The sequence below is a fragment of the Nelusetta ayraudi genome, unplaced genomic scaffold, assembly GCF_046127955.1.
Source record: "Nelusetta ayraudi isolate G7.1 ecotype Tasmania unplaced genomic scaffold, CSIRO-AGI_Nayr_v1 ptg000026l, whole genome shotgun sequence".
In the NCBI taxonomy this organism is placed as follows: Eukaryota; Metazoa; Chordata; class Actinopteri; order Tetraodontiformes; family Monacanthidae; genus Nelusetta; species Nelusetta ayraudi.
In genome coordinates, this window is record NW_027466076.1 from 4,644,923 (window position 1) to 4,661,793 (window position 16,871).

Consider the following 16,871-nt stretch of genomic DNA (forward strand, 5'->3'; position numbering starts at 1 on the left):
GCACTAGCAGTGAAAATTTTGAACACATACCTCTGATTGAATGGTTTTTCTTTCATTTTCATGGCTTGTAGTGTACGTGAGCGTTCGTCTTTTGGACCATATCATTAAAAGACGCACGATGTGATGCACTTTACAATTTTTTTCTCGCAGGCTCAGGAAGCATGTGGTCCTTTGGAGATCGACAATGCTTTGTCAATGGTGAGAGGTCTGGAGAAGGACATGCAGGAGGCCAAGGCCTCAGCAGATGCTGGGAAGCTCAAACCGCTCCCTGGAGAAACGGTACGACACGGACAGACCTCGTCCAGCAGTAAGCCCAGCAGAACGAGCTTCTCCTGTAAGAAATATTGAGGAAACTTCTGTTTGTGTTTGACTTAGCTGGAGAAATGCACCCAAGACCTCGGTAACAGCACCAAGGCTGTGAGCTCAGCCATCGCTCAGCTGCTGAGTGAGGCCACCCAGGGCAATGAGAACTACACAGGTGAGCTGGAAACTAAGACCGTTTTTTTTTTTTCTGTATCGTTGGGTCAGCTGTCTCACTCTCCTATCTCCGTACCGTGCAGGTATGGCAGCCAGAGACGTGGCCCAGGCTCTCAAGTCTCTGGCCTCAGCTGCCAGAGGAGTGGCCGCCACCACCGAAGACACACCAGCCCGCAACGCCATGCTGGACTGCGCGGGAGACGTCATGGACAAGTCAGCCAACCTGATCGAGGAGACCAAGAGGGCCATGGCCAAACCAGGCGATGCCGAGAGCCAGCAGAGGCTGGCCCAGGTCAGGCTCAGTCTGGAAATAAATATCTGATAGCGGAAGTAATGCGTACATTTGTGTTGGTTTTTCCACAATATCAACCCAAACGGGTCGTATAAAGTGACGCCTGAATCATTGTCACCATGGAAAAGTACACTAATGCAAAATACAGTAAATGCTGCTCAACGCTGGTGGTTGTGAAATGCATTCAATGCTGTAAATCGTGGGTGTGTCTCTGTGTGTGTGTGTGTGTGTGTGTGTGTGTGTGTGTGTGTGTGTGTGTGTGTGTGTGTGTGTGTGTGTGTGTGTGTGTGTGTGTGTGTGTGTGTGTAGGTTGCCAAGGCAGTTTCCCAGGCCCTTAACAGATGTGTGAACTGCCTTCCTGGCCAGAGGGATGTGGACAACGCCATCCGCACCGTGGGCGAAGCCAGCAAGACCCTCCTGGCTGACTCTGTGAGTAAATCAAACATCCTCTGAACAATGAATTAAACCGCGCGAAAAAAGAGCCTCAAACTCACAAATTTTACACGCATATTCGTGTCATGCTTGGCGTGTATAGAAAGAAATTTGCCGGCAAAAAATTCGCAATTTCACATCGCTTATTCGCGTCGCTTCGCCTATTGCACGGTGTGTAAAGAAATTAAGAATAGTTGCAACTAAATTGCGAGCTGACTGGCTCACGCTGCAGCATCCCTTCGGCAGGGACAAGGCGGCAATGATCATCAGCCAAGTTTCATTCAATAGTTTTGGAGTTTTCTTCAATATATTCAAATCTTAATTTCCTATATATATATATATATATGTACATACATATATATGTACATACATACATATAATACTTATATATATTTTTTTCTTAACTTTTTGTTCTTCCCCTGCTGCAGTTCCCATCCAGTGGCAGGAGCTTCCAGGAGGTTCAGGCTCAGCTGAATGAGGTGGCAGCCGGTCTAAACCAGTCAGCCAATGAGGTGGTCCAGGCGTCAAGGGGAACCACCCAGGACCTGGCCAGATCCACAAGCAAATTTGGGCAGGACTTCAGCAACTTCCTGGAAGCCGGCGTCGACATGGCTGGCACATCTCAGGTCAGTACGACCAGGACGACCACTTCAAGGTCGACGCCGGTTGTGGTCAGGTTTGACCCCCTGCTCGCTGGCAGGATTTACTGTGGTCGGATTTATCAAGGTATGCAGCCGGCAGTTATCACCTTCGACTCTCAATTGAGTTGCACTGTCAACACTCTGATAGGTAGGTAGGGAGAGTCAACAGAATACTGTTGGCTGGCCGGAAAACGCTTAAAATCAACAGTGAGTCATAATGTGGCATAAATACAGAACTCGTTAAAGAATTGTCAAAATGAACAGATCGCACTCACTTTTTCACAGTCAAAGGCCTCTAAATGTGCGATCTTCTCTCAAATGTCTCTCTTGATGTCTACTTCCAGTCTAAGGAAGACCAGACACAGGTGGTGTCCAACCTGAAGACCATCTCCATGTCCTCCAGCAAGCTGCTGTTAGCAGCCAAAGCCTTGTCCACAGACCCGAGCTCCCCCAACCTCAAGAACCAGCTGGCCACTGCCGCTCGGTCAGTCCTCAGACAAACGGCTGTTTCTTTGGCGCCTGCTGTCCTTCTGTCCCTTCTCACCCGGCTCCTCTACTGCTCCTCTGCGTCCACAGGGCTGTGACTGACAGCATCAACCAGCTCATCACCATGTGCACCCAGCAGGCTCCGGGTCAGAAGGAGTGTGACAATGCCCTCAGAGAGCTGGAGGTGAGACGAGAGGCGCCAACGACGTGGCTGTGCTTTGCTGTGTGAGAGGTCAGATGTGTGAGTGCGTTGCTGTGTCTCTGTGCAGTCTGTGAGGGGGATGTTGGAGAACCCAACCGAGGCCTTCAATGAGCTGTCCTACTTCGACTGTATCGACAGCGTCATGGAGAACTCAAAGGTACTCACTGGTCACACGTCAGGTTTAATTTTTCTTCTTCTCAGCTCATTCTGTCATTCATTGCCTCCTACTGTACTCATCTACTACCTGCAGTCTATTATATATTATATAAGGCTACAGCAGCTCACCTTCTCGTCAATTAATTGCATTTGGGTAAATTCAGGCTCAGTGAGAAACTGCAATGTCAATAGTCATGAGAATGAAAGAAAAGACATTCAATTCATAGGGTGTGTACAAACTTTTGGCTGCTAGTGTATAGATTTTGTAACCTCATACGTTCTTGCTGATATTTGTGTTGAAAATGAAGTGACTCGGGGGGGAATTGATGATGAACAAATATTCTGCGTGCCATTCTTCAGGTCCTGGGGGAGTCCATGGCCGGCATTTCTCACAATGCCAAAAACTCCAACCTGCCGGAGTTTGGTGATTCAGTCAGTGCTGGGTCCAAGGCCCTGTGTGGGCTGACAGAAGCAGCTGCGCAGGTAAAAAACCAACACTGCAGGGAACAGTGTCCACGACTAATATGAAACATCCCACATCTTACATCATTATGGATTAATTAAAAAAAAAAAAAAAAAAGGGAGAATACAAGATCGTGTAGGATAACATGGGGACTTGACTGTCATTGATTTCAGTAATCACATCTTAGTAATTACAAAAAAATGATGATAACAACAGTTTTGTCACTCACTTGTTATTATTCTTTTGTCTTCAGGCTGCATACTTGGTCGGGGTTTCGGACCCCAACAGTTCAGCTGGTCAGAAGGGTCTGGTGGATCCCTCTCAGTTTGCCAGGGCCAACCAGTCTATTCAGATGGCCTGCCAGAACCTGGTGGATCCATCCTGCACACAATCTCAGGTACACAAAGACCCCCACTGTCAGCGTTTTCTCAAAACCACAAGCGGTCCCCTCTCCAAGTCATAAATTGTGTTTTCTGTACATGTGATTTTTTTTTGTTGCACGTTTCTTGCGTTGTTCCGAGAGTCTTTACCAAAGTATTTAGTGTGACTTGACATGCTAGAAATCCTCCAGGAGTCATCTCGCCGTGTTCCCTCTGCATTCAGGTGCTTTCTGCCGCCACCATCGTGGCCAAGCACACGTCTGCGTTGTGCAACGCCTGCCGACTGGCCTCCTCCAAGACTCCCAACCCTGTGGCCAAGAGGCAGTTTGTCCAGTCAGCCAAAGAAGTGGCCAACACCACCGCCAACCTGGTCAAATCTATCAAGGTACGCTTGTCCGCAGTTATCAACCCGGCCATGAAACACAAAATCCAGGTGGTGTCAGATTGACCAACGACAGGTGTGCTGACATTTGGCCTGGATTAACATTTATTATGTGCTAACTTTTTGACTTTGAAATGGCAAGCGTTGCCCTATTCAAATATTTAGTATGAATTAATGATTGAGGTGTTTCCTCTGCAGGCTTTGGATGGAGCGTTCAACCAAGAGAACAGAGAGAAGTGCAGAGCTGCCACTGGTCCTCTCATCGAAGCTGTGGACAACCTCACTGCTTTTGCCTCCAACCCAGAGTTTGCCAGTATTCCAGCTCAGATCAGTCCTGAGGTTTGTTTTATACCTTGCAGTCAACAAGCTCCTCTTCTTAACCACTTTACATTTAATAAAGGTGCAATAACACTTATTTATATGTTATTTATATGTAGATAACTGTAAATAATCCAACTGTTCATAAATTGAAGTTGATCTTGTTGTTCCTTTCTTACTCTATATTTACTTTCTTACTTTTATATTACTGTATTACTTTTTAATGAATATGATTCTTCTGTTTGCACTATATTGCAATATTGGATTATTAAAGGCTTCTATTCTATTGTATCGTATTCTATTCTATTCTATTCTATAACAAGTTCTGAAATCATTTAAACATGTTATCTTATGTTCAAATATCCTAGATGTGCTTGAAATAGTTGTGCAGTATATATATATATATATATAGTTTTTTAACCAATACTGTCTTAAAAAAAACAAAAAAACACCTGACATTAACTTCTGCTCACCGTCAACAGGGCCATGCAGCCATGGAGCCCATTGTTGCCGCTGCAAGAACAATGCTGGAGAGCTCAACCGGCCTCATACAGACCGCTCGCTCGTTGGCCGTCAACCCTAAAGATCCCCCCAAGTGGTCGGTGCTGGCTGGACACTCCAGGACAGTGTCAGACTCCATCAAGAAACTCATCACCAACATGAGGTATCACTGTGCAAGAAAAGTCTTGTCCTGCGGTGTTGCTGCACTCCACTCGGCCTTGAACTGCTCTGAAATGATTCTCTTCGCCTTGCGTGCAGAGAAAAGGCTCCTGGCCAGAGGGAATGCGACGACGCCATTGAGGTGCTCAACACCTGCATTCGAGAAGTTGATCAGGCGTCCCTGGCTGCCATCAGCCAGCAGCTCACACCCCGGGAGGACATTTCCATGGAGGTAACGTGCACAAATGTGGCGAGACTGAGAGTCACGCCGGCTCGTTGAAATGATGGACATTGTGCTCGATGTCGCTAACTTGACCCGTACGTGTTGCAGACTCTCCACGAGCAGATGGCCGCCTCCGTTCACGAGATCAGCAACCTGATTGATCCCGTCGCTGTTGCCGCCCGCTCCGAGGCCTCCCAACTGGGACACAAGGTAGAGTGCGAGACGTGCGCATGTCCACGCAGTCAGCGGTGGAACCCTGTAGAGACGGCAGATCTACTCCGTAATTTCGGCATAGTTGTTAAAAAAGCTTCCCCGGCGCCGCTTGTTTCCCAGGTGGCTCAGATGGCGAGCTACTTCGAGCCTCTGATCATGGCAGCCATCGGCGCAGCCTCCAAGATTCTCAGCAGCCAACAACAGATGGCCGTCTTAGACCAGACCAAGACGCTGACTGAGTCGGCGCTGCAGATGCTTTATACGGCCAAGGAGGCTGGAGGAAATCCCAAGGTAATGATGACGCTGCACCTCCTTTCCATTGTGAAAATGTCAGAGTGGCGATTAAGTTAGACAGCCTCTAAAATGATGTGCGCAACTGCATATAAATAATTCCAGAATATAAAAAGTATTTTCAGCATCTTTAAATTCACAATTAACACATCTTCAAGTTACACTGTTTTCTAATGGATAAAAATTTGTTGAACATTGTTTTTCTGTATTTTAATAATTATAATAATAATAATAATAACAACAATAATAATAATAATAATAATAATAATAATAATAATAATAACAATAATAACAATAATAATATAATAGTTGCATTTATTTATTTATTTATTCATTCAAAAAGACAACCTTAAAATTTCAATAAGTTCAGACCAACTAAACTGCCCAGCTTCTGAGAAACACAATATCCTGATACCCTTTGTTTTACTTTAAAACCTTACCTTTCGCTGTTTAATGTTTAACTCATATATATTTTTAGATTGTTTTCCCACCCCTGTTTTTTTAGTCGTTCGGCACTCGTCAAATGCGTTGTCCGTCCTATGTGCAGGCGGCCCACATGCAGGAGGCCCTGGAGGAGTCGGTGCAGATGATGAAGGAGGCGGTGGACGACCTGGGAGCCACCCTGTCGGAAGCAGCCAGCGCCGCCGGTGCAGTGGGAGGCATGGTGGACTCCATCAACGACGCCATCAACAAAATGGAAGACGCGCCCACACATGAACCCGAAGGATCGTTCGTGGATTACCAGACGACCATGGTGAAGACGGCCAAAGCCATCGCCGTCAATGTGCAGGAGATGGTAAGGCGTTACAGTGTCACAGCACTGTTATTCTCATAACCTGTGTACTTTTGTCAACTCTTGTATTTTCTCGTCTTTCCTCAGGTGACCAAGTCTAACACCAACCCTGACGACCTCGGAGGACTGGCCAACGAACTGACTAATGAGTTTGGCAACTTGGCCAACGAGGCCAAATATGCAGCCATGACTGCCGAGAACGACGAAGTGGGTCCAGTCAGCGACGCCTCACCAGCTCTCCACCAGTTTCTGGAGTCCTTCTAACGCATTTTGTCTCTGTTTGGTCCCCAGATTGGCTCTCACATTAAAAAGCAGGTGGGTGACCTGGGTTTCAGTTGCACGGGGCTGGTGACCAAAGCCGGAGCCTTGCAGTGCAGCCCCAACGACTCCTTCACAAAGAAAGAACTGATCGAGAGCGCCCGCAAAGTCTCAGAGAAGGTCAGACACTCGTTGTTTGTCTCCGTGCTCAACCTTCTTCTGTGTTCCGTTTAACGCGATTAAAAACAGATTGTTGTGTTGAAATGAAAAGAGGCAAGATGGATCAAAAATGAAAAATGTTGCTGTTCATCCCACAAATACATCTGTTGCCAATTTGCCGTCATTCCAAAGGGAAATAAACAAGATTTCAAGTGGTGGGTGTAACATTGACTTGGACCGCTTGACCTCCAGCTGATTGATTTACTGTGTGCGCCAGGTCTCCCACGTCTTGGCGGCCCTGCAGGCGGGAAACCGTGGCACCCAGGCCTGCATCACAGCCGCCAGTGCTGTGTCTGGAATTATCGCAGACCTGGACACCACCATCATGTTCGCCACTGCCGGTACTCTGAACCGAGAGAATGACGAGACCTTCGCTGACCACAGGTACTTACCGGAGTTGTGTTTCCATGACAGTTTTTCACAAAATAAAAGCGATATTTCTAAAATTTGGACAAAGCACAATTGCAGTTTTTGCAGTTGTTTCCATTGAATGATGTGAAGAGCTTATGCCCTAATTCTCATCAAATCTCGAGACCTCAGCTTTTCGAAGCCCTTCCCCCTCATTTCTCTTTCTAATTCCTTGTATATATCTGCAAGTTAAGTCATCCTTTCCGCTCTGCAGAGAATGCATCCTGAAGACAGCCAAGGCTCTGGTCGAGGACACCAAGCTGCTGGTGTCTGGCGCCGGAGCCAGTCAGGAGAAACTGGCCCAGGCCGCCCAGTCGTCCGTGTCCACCATCACTAAACTCGCCGACGTCGTCAAACTTGGAGCTGCCAGTCTGGGTTCTGAAGACCCAGAGACTCAGGTACGGACCACCATCGAGAAACCACCCCAAAACCACCCACAACCTGGACCAATGTTGAAACGATTGTCCTGGTTGTCTGCAGGTGGTCCTCATCAATGCCGTGAAGGATGTGGCCAAAGCTCTGGGCAACCTCATCAGCACCACCAAGGCAGCAGCGGGCAAACCCTACGACGACCCCAGCATGCTGCAGCTCAAGAGCTCCGCCAAGGTGAACACGCAGGAAGATCCTTTCTGTACATATTGCATAAGTCAGTCTTTGCACACACTTCTTCCTGAGTTAAGTTAAAGATCTTCAAAGTGCATAAGGGGTCTCAGGTAAGGTCTGTTTGTCTGAGGGTCGTTTGTTCAAGCAGGTTTTGGTTTGCTAGAGGCGCTGACGCTCATGACTTCACCTGCTGTCACCACCTCAGACTTAATATCTCAACGCCTTAAGTGGACACTAGAAGACTTTTAATTGCAGCCGCGGCAGAATCATCAGCCAACGAGTCATCTTCCCAGTCACCTCAATAGCTGACGTTTCTTTTGAAGGTCATGGTCACCAACGTGACGTCCCTCCTGAAGACGGTGAAGGCGGTGGAGGACGAAGCCACAAAAGGGACCAGAGCTTTGGAGAGCACCATTGAACACATTCGGCAGGAGCTGGCTGTGAGTAAAGTTCTTATTAAAAAAAATAATAATAAAAATAAAAAAAAACATTAGTTGGACTGCATGTGGCCCCCGGGCCATAGTTTGACAATGCTTGGTCTTGCTCCTACTTAGCTGCCATCTTGAAGCACCATTCTTTTAAGGAAGCCCGGTATTTAAGAAAGGTGGCTTCCTTCAAGATGTTTCACACTGGACCTTTAACCACTGTGATGAGCAAAGCGGAACAGAAGGAACTTTGAAAATGTTTCTCCACTTCCACTCATTGTGCTTTGTTGTCGTTTGGCGCGGCAGGTGTTCTGCAGCTCGGACCCTCCGCCAAAGACCACCACGCCGGAGGAGTTCATCCGCATGACCAAAGGCATCACCATGGCCACGGCCAAGGCGGTGGCCGCCGGCAACTCCTGTCGCCAGGAGGACGTCATCGCCACGGCCAACCTCAGCCGGCGCGCCATCGCCGAGATGCTGCACTCCTGCAAGGTCCGCGGCGGGGATACCCCAACCCTCTTTCCCCTCAACCTAGCGTCCTTAGTTTCGATGGTTGGTTGATTGATCTGTGTCCTTGCAGCAAGCTGCCTACCACCCAGAGGTCAACAAGGACGTCCAGATGAGAGCCCTGCGTTTCGGCAACGAGTGCGCCTCCGGATACCTGACCCTGCTGGAGCACGTGCTGGTGGTAAGACCATGATGGGAATATACCTTGCACACGCACATACGTGCAAGGCTCATTCCATGTGAAATGTCGGGAAAGGATGGGGAGAAAAATCTCTCTATGCATCTCTTCATTATTATTGTGTCTGTATAAGTGTCTCTCTGCTGATTGAGTGACAGCATAGGCCAGAGTTTGCCACTGTCAGTCTTCCTCATGCCTGAATTTCACCAAACAAACCTCCTTCTAATCAACCAAGGCAACTAGTACTAGCCAGTTCAAGCAAGTAATGCCCTCACCATCCTACGGGAAAAAAATCAGACCACTTGGCTCGTAGACAATAATGAATGAGGGGATTGAGAAGTAGGTGTACGCAACGCTGACTGACAGATAGGTGGGTATAGTGCGTACACCCGCGTACACCCTCCACTACACCACTGGACAGTGGTATATAGACGTCACTTTGCCTAGCCATGAATGCAGCACCGCCACTGACCTGCAGATGACTTCCCTCACACTGAGATTGAATTGACCCCTGACCCTGAGGTGTCACTCTAGTGATACCCAACATGTTCGTTAGTGCGTCTCTACTCCGGACGTCTGGCAGGATCACACACACACACACACACACACACACACACACACACACACACACACAAAGCATTTCTGTGCTCATCTAAGTGAACTTGAGCTGGGTTTGGGCTGAGTCCTGTTAATACCCTGCACCTGTCGCATGCTGCTCGCTCAGCCAGGCCATGCTGAAGATAGCAAGTGACACCCAGACAACAAATTACCTTGCTCTGCATTTATTCTCATTCAATATTGAGATATAAATAGCACAGGGGGTTGGTTTGCAACTGGCTACGTTTAAATGAGTTTCAACAGAAAAAAGAAATTGCGCTTAGTCTGAAGTGCAGTTGATATATCAGTATTGAGAAAAGAGCCTGTATCAAGGTTTATGGGTTTGTAAAGTGAGCGGACTGCACTTCAAGTATACATTAGAAAGCGTCAACAGCAAACTGTGTGACCTGTTTCGTCTGGGGTGTGGAAAAAAGATGCCGCACCACAGAAAAAAAAGTGAAAAGGGAAAGCGAAGGGGTCGTGACCTTGTTTGTCCTCTCGGCCGCAGGTCATCCAGAAGCCCTCCCACGATCTGAAGCAGCACTTGGCCGTCTACTCCAAGCGCGTGGCCGGCTCCGTCACCGAGCTCATCCAGGCGGCCGAGGCCATGAAAGGTATCTTGACCTGTGACCTCTCCAACAGCCCGGCGGCAGGGAGAACACGGGCAGCTCCCGCTCAGAGTCTCCTATTTACGCTGTCCCTGTCTGCGAGCATCACAATGGGTTGTTAGGTTGTTGTGTCTTGCACGTCGGCCATCACTTAAGAAAAATTTTTCAGCTCTTGTAAAAAGTTTGATTCAATCCACCCGGACATTTAAATTGGAGTCAAGAAGGAAGAATAAGGCAAGTATGTGCAAAGTGCATAGCGTGGAGCATCAGATCAGACATCGAGTGAAAAATATACCTTTGTGTCACAGTTTTAGAATTGAATTGAATTGAATTGAATTGAAACCCACGATTAATCCTACATTGGGGAAGTTTGCGTAATTACAGCAAAGGTATTTAAAAAAGATGGAAAATTATATCAATTAAAAAAGAAATAAGGAAATAAAAAGTATTTATAGAGTAAGAAAAAACAAACAAGATATTTACACCTTGTGAATAGTTGGATCATTTACAACTTTTGAGGAATGTCAAGTGGTTAAGAAGGTGATTTTATCAAGTGCAGTTGTACAGCCTGGTGGCTGCAGGGAGAAGTTTTCCAATAGGTCCGTGCACAACCAACTATCACCCAGTCACTGCAGAGGAAGACGGCAGCAATCAAACAGTAGCAGCAATAGAAAGCCACCGGATACTCAACGGCCTTTGCTCCTCCTCCCCTGCATGGCCAAGTGGCGTAAAGTGGTAAAAACACGACTGTTGGCTGAGGTGGCACATTAATAAAATACATCGCCATTGCATAATAAATTCAAACTTTACGTGCGGATTCTAACCTGCTCCTCCTCCGACCGGCAGTAATGTTGTGAGAACTGTGTGTCTTGTGCTTCAGGCACGGAGTGGGTCGACCCCGAGGACCCCACGGTCATTGCGGAGAACGAGCTGCTGGGAGCGGCGGCCGCCATTGAAGCGGCTGCCAAGAAACTGGAGCAGCTGAGGCCACGGACCAAGCCCAAGGTTAGAGGCGCCGCCAGCGTTCACACTGAGCCTGTTAACCTCACGGCAGGGTCACCTGCTCCGGTCGTGCTGCCCGTCTGCACCGCATGAATCATCTTCGCAACACAACCCCCCCACCCCCCACCCCCTCCCTCCCTCCACCTCCCAGTTAGCATTTCAGCATTCTTCAGTTTCAAAATATTTCTGGACGACGTGCTTATCCTGTCGGCGCAAGAGGCCCCGCTGGTTTTTCTTTTTTTGTTTTAACAACCCAGTAACGGTGTGTTTATTGGCTGTTGCGTTTCTTCTCTTGTAAACAGGAGGCTGACGAGAGCTTGAACTTTGAGGAGCAGATCCTCGAGGCCGCCAAGTCCATCGCCGCCGCCACCAGCGCCCTGGTCAAAGCCGCTTCGGCAGCGCAGAGAGAACTGGTGGCCCAGGGGAAGGTACGTCAGGATCAACCTGCTCCCCCGACATCGATAGAATCACATCTGTCAGTCTTCACAATACACAGCAGTCTGTTTAGTTTTATTTTTTGGGTATGTAATTTTATAGTGGAAACACGTTTTTAGGTGCGTTTCTACCGGTAGCATTTGATAGCATTTCTACAACAACAAAAAAAAAAACGTGCGTGCACACAAGTTCCTCAAACACAAAGCATTTAATCCATTTTGCCAGGACATTTCATTGACAGTTTCATTGGTTGTCCATCACCATTGTAATGTCTTGGAAGTGAAAAGTATCACGAAAAAATTTGAAATTTTCTGGAAATAACCTGATAGTTCCACATAAATACATGAAAATGATCACATAAAAACGTGATAGTTTTCACCTTATAATTAATACTGAGCCCTGTTTTTTTTCTAATGTAGCAGCAATGCACTTCCATATGATTTAATCTGAAACAATGAAATAATTAAATAGTTGATTATTAATAATAATTATAGACTTATAAGTCCACATTAGTCCCTCAAAACAAGCAGCATTTTCCCTTCTGCCCATTTAGTTTTTCACTCATTTTTATACTTTTGCCTGCTGATCAACCCGCCATGCTTCTGAGACAGTGGTTTGAATTTGACTTTTCAGGTGGGAGCCATTTCAAAAACCAACGCAGTGGACGACGGACAGTGGTCGCAGGGGCTTATCTCAGCCGTGAGTGTCCCGTTCGGACGTTCAACCCCCGAAACGCGGCGAAGCACGTTCCCATTTCTCAATGCCGCTTTGAATCCTCCAGGCTCGCATGGTCGCCGCCGCGACCAACAACCTGTGCGAGGCGGCTAACTCGGCGGTGCAGGGACATGCCAGCGAGGAGAAGCTCATCTCCTCGGCCAAGCAGGTGGCAGCCTCCACCGCACAGCTGCTGGTGGCCTGCAAGGTGAAGGCTGACCAGGACTCTCAGACCATGAAGAGGCTGCAGGTCAGTACTGGGGGGGGGGGGGGTCCTCCTTGAAATCCATCAACCTCATGGGTTGATTCACAGGCTGTGAATATACAGGTACTACCCAGAAAATTAGAATATCCTGAAAAGGTTGTTGTATGTCTGCAATTCAACTTAAAAGGTGAGTTTGACATATTATATAAACAAATAATATGCAAATCAATATATTTCAAGTTTTTATTTCTTTGGATTTTGCTGATCAGGTCTTGCAGCTTAAAAAAAACAAACTCAAATTTTATAATAATTTTCTGAGTTTGTGGGTTTGTGGTTTTAATAAGATGAAAATCTTAATCAGCAAATTTACAACAAGGAACTGCTTGAGATGTCAATTTGCGTGGAATGGCTCAATAAAATGTGTTGCTTTCATCTTTTATGTTAAATTGCCAAAATAAAACAACTTTTACTTGCTATTCTAATTATTCGGGTAGTACCTGTGTATTGTAAAACTGTTAATGAGACTGTTATAGCCACTCAATCTTTCAATATTGAAGTTGTTTTTTCGGCACGAAGGCTGTAAAGCATTGCATCAGTGGGACCTGGACTCTGTTTCAAATCTGAACAGGGGTTCTCGGCTCAATTCAGAGCCAAAATTAGCTCCCTCGCCCCCTAATCCCGCGACACCCGATCCCAGCTGGCTCGTGTCGAGTGGCATGATCTCATCCATGCCAGTGATTCAGACGTCCCGTACCTGCCCAGCAAACAATGACATTCTGCAACAGCTGAGCTTCTGAAAGAGCAGGCTACTAATAGCACCGACGAGCTCTGTGTGTGCTGGACAGTTCAGGTGAGCTGCGGGGTCTGCATGAGCTGCTGCTGTAGGATCAGTGTAGCCTGCATGAGAGCAGGTGGGGGTTCCCTCCTCTGTCGTGTATGTGTACACACACACACACACACACACACACACACGCTTCACCAGACAGAAAGCAGTGTTTCTTAGCGTAAAAATTGGTTCTGTATTTAAAGCGACTTCTCTAAACCACTGCTTCTCAACTGTAACTCAACTATCATGAAGTTGCGACCCAAATTTAATCCACAGCAGCAGCAGATGGATGGAGTGTTTTGGTGAGCCGCCTCATTGGAGGAAAAAATCTACAAGTTGCTTTAATGTCAATTGAAAATGAACTGAAAAATTGGATGAAATACAGCTATTTTTGACTTCCTCGCCATTAATGTAACGCTTTCTAGTTTGGTGGGCCGGATTAAAAAGCTTAACGGGCCGCCTATGGCCCCCGGGCCGTAGGTTGCCCATGCTTGCTCTAGCCCCAATGCAGGCTGGGTGAGAGCTTTTTTCTTAGCACCTTGCTCAGTTTACATTCCATGGACTTTCCTTCTGTGCTCCTTTAAAAGCCCCCCCCCTCCCCCTCTGGCCGCTCTGAAACGACTTTGACCTCGAAAAAAAATAAAAACGCTGCCTGTGGGAAACGCCGCAAACTAATAGTCGTCTAGAAGTCGCCATTTAATTTGGGCAATGATGTAGTGTAGAAACGCTCGTCATGACCTTTACATGTGACCGAAGCGTTAAGTCCCCGGCTAGAAACTTGTAAGTATCTCATTTCGCCTCATCCACCCAAAAATACTATCTTTCTTTAAGGTTAGCGGGCGAGCACATCATTCTGTCCCCAACCACCCCAACCACCCCCCCAACCCCCACCCCCACCACCACCCAGCCATCTCATATTCTCCCATCCAATCAGCAGTGGCTTATCTCCTCCTCTTCTGGTCCTGCAGCTGCCACTGCAGTAATTCCCATACATTTATGTCTGCGCAGGCAGGCAGGAGCTGTGGAAACAATCCGCCCACCACCACCAGGAGGTGGAGCGGTCCAGTCCAGTCCAGCCAGTCCATGGCAACCAGAACTGGAAACATAAACCCTGACCTATGATTAAACCCCAAGCATCCTCGCTCCTCTTCTCTTCGCCGCCGTGCTTTTTAGAAAAGCCGGGTGGGGCGGGGGGAGGGGGGTAGCAATTATCCACCGCTCGGTAACGTGGCCTCAAACGCATCGCAAATGTATAGGTAGACAGATAAAATACAGATACAGAGTAAAAGAATAATTACAAGATGTGCAAAGTGCATGTTTGAGGTGCAAGGTTCAAGGTCGCTTTGTGGTCAATCCTACAATATATGAGACGTACATTGGAATGTTGTTACTCATGCGGCCCCATGGTGTGTGAGGAGAACGCGCAGAGAAATCAAAATATAAAACCAATTCAGGGTAGTGGCAGTACATAAAGAATGAAAGTGAGCGCAAAACTGCCAAAACTGGGTGGGACCTCACTCTTGTACCCCCCTCCCTCCACACACACACACACACACACCAACTGCCAGTGTTGTGTTAAAGAGCCTGATGGCTCCTGAGTGTGTCAGTGAGCAGCAGCCTAGCAGTGAAGGAGCTCCTCCAGGTTTGTCTTAGCTACTGGATGGCTGGAACCTCTCACACGCTTGTGTCGCTGTCAAAAACCTAATATATCTCCAGCAGGAATTGTTGCCATGTGGCTGACGCCAGCGGCTGACGCCAGTGGCTATCCCCTGCACCCCCACCACTCTCCCCCGCACCCCCACCGCTCTCCCCTGCTCCAAATCCACCCCCCACACCCCACCGCTGACTTTGGTGGGTGTAGCATTACAATGTACAGTTTATTTTAAAGATGATTTCTTTCACTTTAGCCTCCAATTTGAACATGTTCACGTACCCATGAATTATAGTCATATTTAACTCATTAGCCCCTTTTTCCATCATAGTCATTAAAATTCAATCTTAAAAGACATTGCACGTCTAAAGTGAGTAGCTGGTTTTCTCAGTGTTTTGAGAGTCATGTCCATCCATCTGCTGCTGCTCCAGCCCCTCTGGCAAATTTTTGAACCCTCTGTGGTCCACCAGTCAAAAAGTTTGCCCAACCCTGGACTAAATGGTTCAGGAGTGGTTCTATGTGGTTCCAGTGTTATTCTGGAGTGGTTCTAGCTGGTTCTGTCGATGTTCTAGGTGGCCCTTTGGTGGTGCTAGGTTGTTCTAGGGTGATTCTGGAGTGGTTCTAGGTTGTTCTGTGGCGGTACTAGGTACAGTAGCTCTAACTTGTTCTAGGGTGATTATTTGTGGTTCGAGGTGGTGCTAGGTTGTTCTAGGTGGTTCTGGGGTTGTGCTAGGGTGATTCTGGAGTGGTTCTAGGTTGTTCTGGGGCGGTGGTAGGTAGCTCTAGGGTGGTTCTGGGGTGGTTCTAGGGTGATTCTGGAGTGGTTCTAGGTTGTTCTGGGGCGGTGCTAGGTAGCTCTAGGGTGGTTCTGGGGTGGTTCTAGGTTGTTCTAGGTGGGTCTGGGGTTGTTCTAGGGTGATTCTAGGTGGTCCTAGTTGGTTCTAGATGGTTTTAGGTGGATGTAGGTGGTGGTTCTAGACCAGTGCTGCAGGTCACATTCCGGGAAAAGACAACAATTCCTGTGCGACTGTCCTCCTCCTCCTCTGCTGCTGCTGCTGCTCTCAGTGTCTGATTTCAAATCCACAGTGCCGCAAAAGGAGAAAAGTCCCTCTCTTCCCTCTGTGTTTGATGTGCGCTGACCAATGGGAGCAATGTTTAGCTCTGGTGATGTGATGTGGAGCAGGCCGCCTGCCTCCTGTTGCCTTTTACAGCTGCGCCGACGCGCCCAAGCGTGAAAAAAAAAAAGTCTTCTGGTTTTCTCTCTGAGCTGCGCTGGAAGTTCTTCATTGCCTTTCCTGGACTTGCTGCCCAAAAGACACATTGCGCTGTGCTGGTTTAGCTCGAGATGTCCCCCACCCCACCCCGAGTCTCTGTCGCAACTGTCGCTTTCAATCTGGTTTCGCATGTTTGTTTGTAAGCTCATTTCAAACCATTCTAAAGCGCCCTCCATTCAGTTTTCATTCTTTCACTCGGCAGTTTTCAAGTTTAAGCATTTTTTACATTACGTTCTCTCTCCAGCTGCGTTTCCATTGGAGTTTTTCGCAAAATGAAGGCGAGATTTCTGAAATTTCGACAAAGTACAACTGCGGTTTGCAGGTGTTCCCATTGAATGGTGTGAAGCGCATGAGCCGTAATTCTCGTGGAGATCAATAAAGTATATCTATCTCTCTATCTCTCTATCTCTCTATCTATCCTCCAGTCTGCTGGAAATGCTGTGAAGAGAGCGTCGGACAACCTGGTGAAAGCCGCCCAGAAGGCCGCCTTCGATGCCGAGGACGACCAGGCCGTGGTGGTCAAGAGCAAGATGGTGGGAGGAATCGCTCAGG

At 47.6% G+C, this 16,871-nt stretch overlaps 2 protein-coding genes across 4 annotated transcripts in view; one reads left to right on the forward strand and one right to left on the reverse strand.

Annotated features, from left to right (window-relative positions):
• Positions 1 to 16,871, forward strand: part of tln1 (talin 1) — a 42,935-nt gene that overhangs the window by 23,411 nt on the left and 2,653 nt on the right. For both annotated transcript variants that reach the window (XM_076029262.1, XM_076029263.1), the window contains exons 26-56: positions 151 to 279; positions 376 to 478; positions 561 to 769; positions 1,079 to 1,198; positions 1,630 to 1,827; positions 2,187 to 2,326; positions 2,419 to 2,512; positions 2,598 to 2,687; positions 3,047 to 3,169; positions 3,403 to 3,546; positions 3,753 to 3,914; positions 4,110 to 4,250; positions 4,712 to 4,893; positions 4,989 to 5,121; positions 5,221 to 5,322; positions 5,446 to 5,616; positions 6,164 to 6,412; positions 6,497 to 6,616; positions 6,701 to 6,847; positions 7,104 to 7,270; positions 7,509 to 7,692; positions 7,775 to 7,900; positions 8,221 to 8,337; positions 8,629 to 8,814; positions 8,903 to 9,010; positions 10,113 to 10,218; positions 11,093 to 11,217; positions 11,517 to 11,642; positions 12,283 to 12,348; positions 12,431 to 12,613; positions 16,745 to 16,870. In XM_076029262.1, coding sequence (XP_075885377.1) covers positions 151 to 279; positions 376 to 478; positions 561 to 769; positions 1,079 to 1,198; positions 1,630 to 1,827; positions 2,187 to 2,326; positions 2,419 to 2,512; positions 2,598 to 2,687; positions 3,047 to 3,169; positions 3,403 to 3,546; positions 3,753 to 3,914; positions 4,110 to 4,250; positions 4,712 to 4,893; positions 4,989 to 5,121; positions 5,221 to 5,322; positions 5,446 to 5,616; positions 6,164 to 6,412; positions 6,497 to 6,616; positions 6,701 to 6,847; positions 7,104 to 7,270; positions 7,509 to 7,692; positions 7,775 to 7,900; positions 8,221 to 8,337; positions 8,629 to 8,814; positions 8,903 to 9,010; positions 10,113 to 10,218; positions 11,093 to 11,217; positions 11,517 to 11,642; positions 12,283 to 12,348; positions 12,431 to 12,613; positions 16,745 to 16,870 — 4,377 coding nt within the window. The remainder of the gene's footprint in view (positions 1 to 150; positions 280 to 375; positions 479 to 560; positions 770 to 1,078; positions 1,199 to 1,629; positions 1,828 to 2,186; positions 2,327 to 2,418; positions 2,513 to 2,597; positions 2,688 to 3,046; positions 3,170 to 3,402; positions 3,547 to 3,752; positions 3,915 to 4,109; positions 4,251 to 4,711; positions 4,894 to 4,988; positions 5,122 to 5,220; positions 5,323 to 5,445; positions 5,617 to 6,163; positions 6,413 to 6,496; positions 6,617 to 6,700; positions 6,848 to 7,103; positions 7,271 to 7,508; positions 7,693 to 7,774; positions 7,901 to 8,220; positions 8,338 to 8,628; positions 8,815 to 8,902; positions 9,011 to 10,112; positions 10,219 to 11,092; positions 11,218 to 11,516; positions 11,643 to 12,282; positions 12,349 to 12,430; positions 12,614 to 16,744; position 16,871) is intronic.
• The window catches only part of pum3 (pumilio RNA-binding family member 3), a 224,074-nt gene continuing 210,654 nt past the window's right edge, over positions 3,452 to 16,871 (reverse strand). For both annotated transcript variants that reach the window (XM_076029273.1, XM_076029274.1), the window contains exon 19: positions 3,452 to 3,467. The gene's annotated coding sequence lies outside the window, so the exon portion shown is untranslated. The remainder of the gene's footprint in view (positions 3,468 to 16,871) is intronic.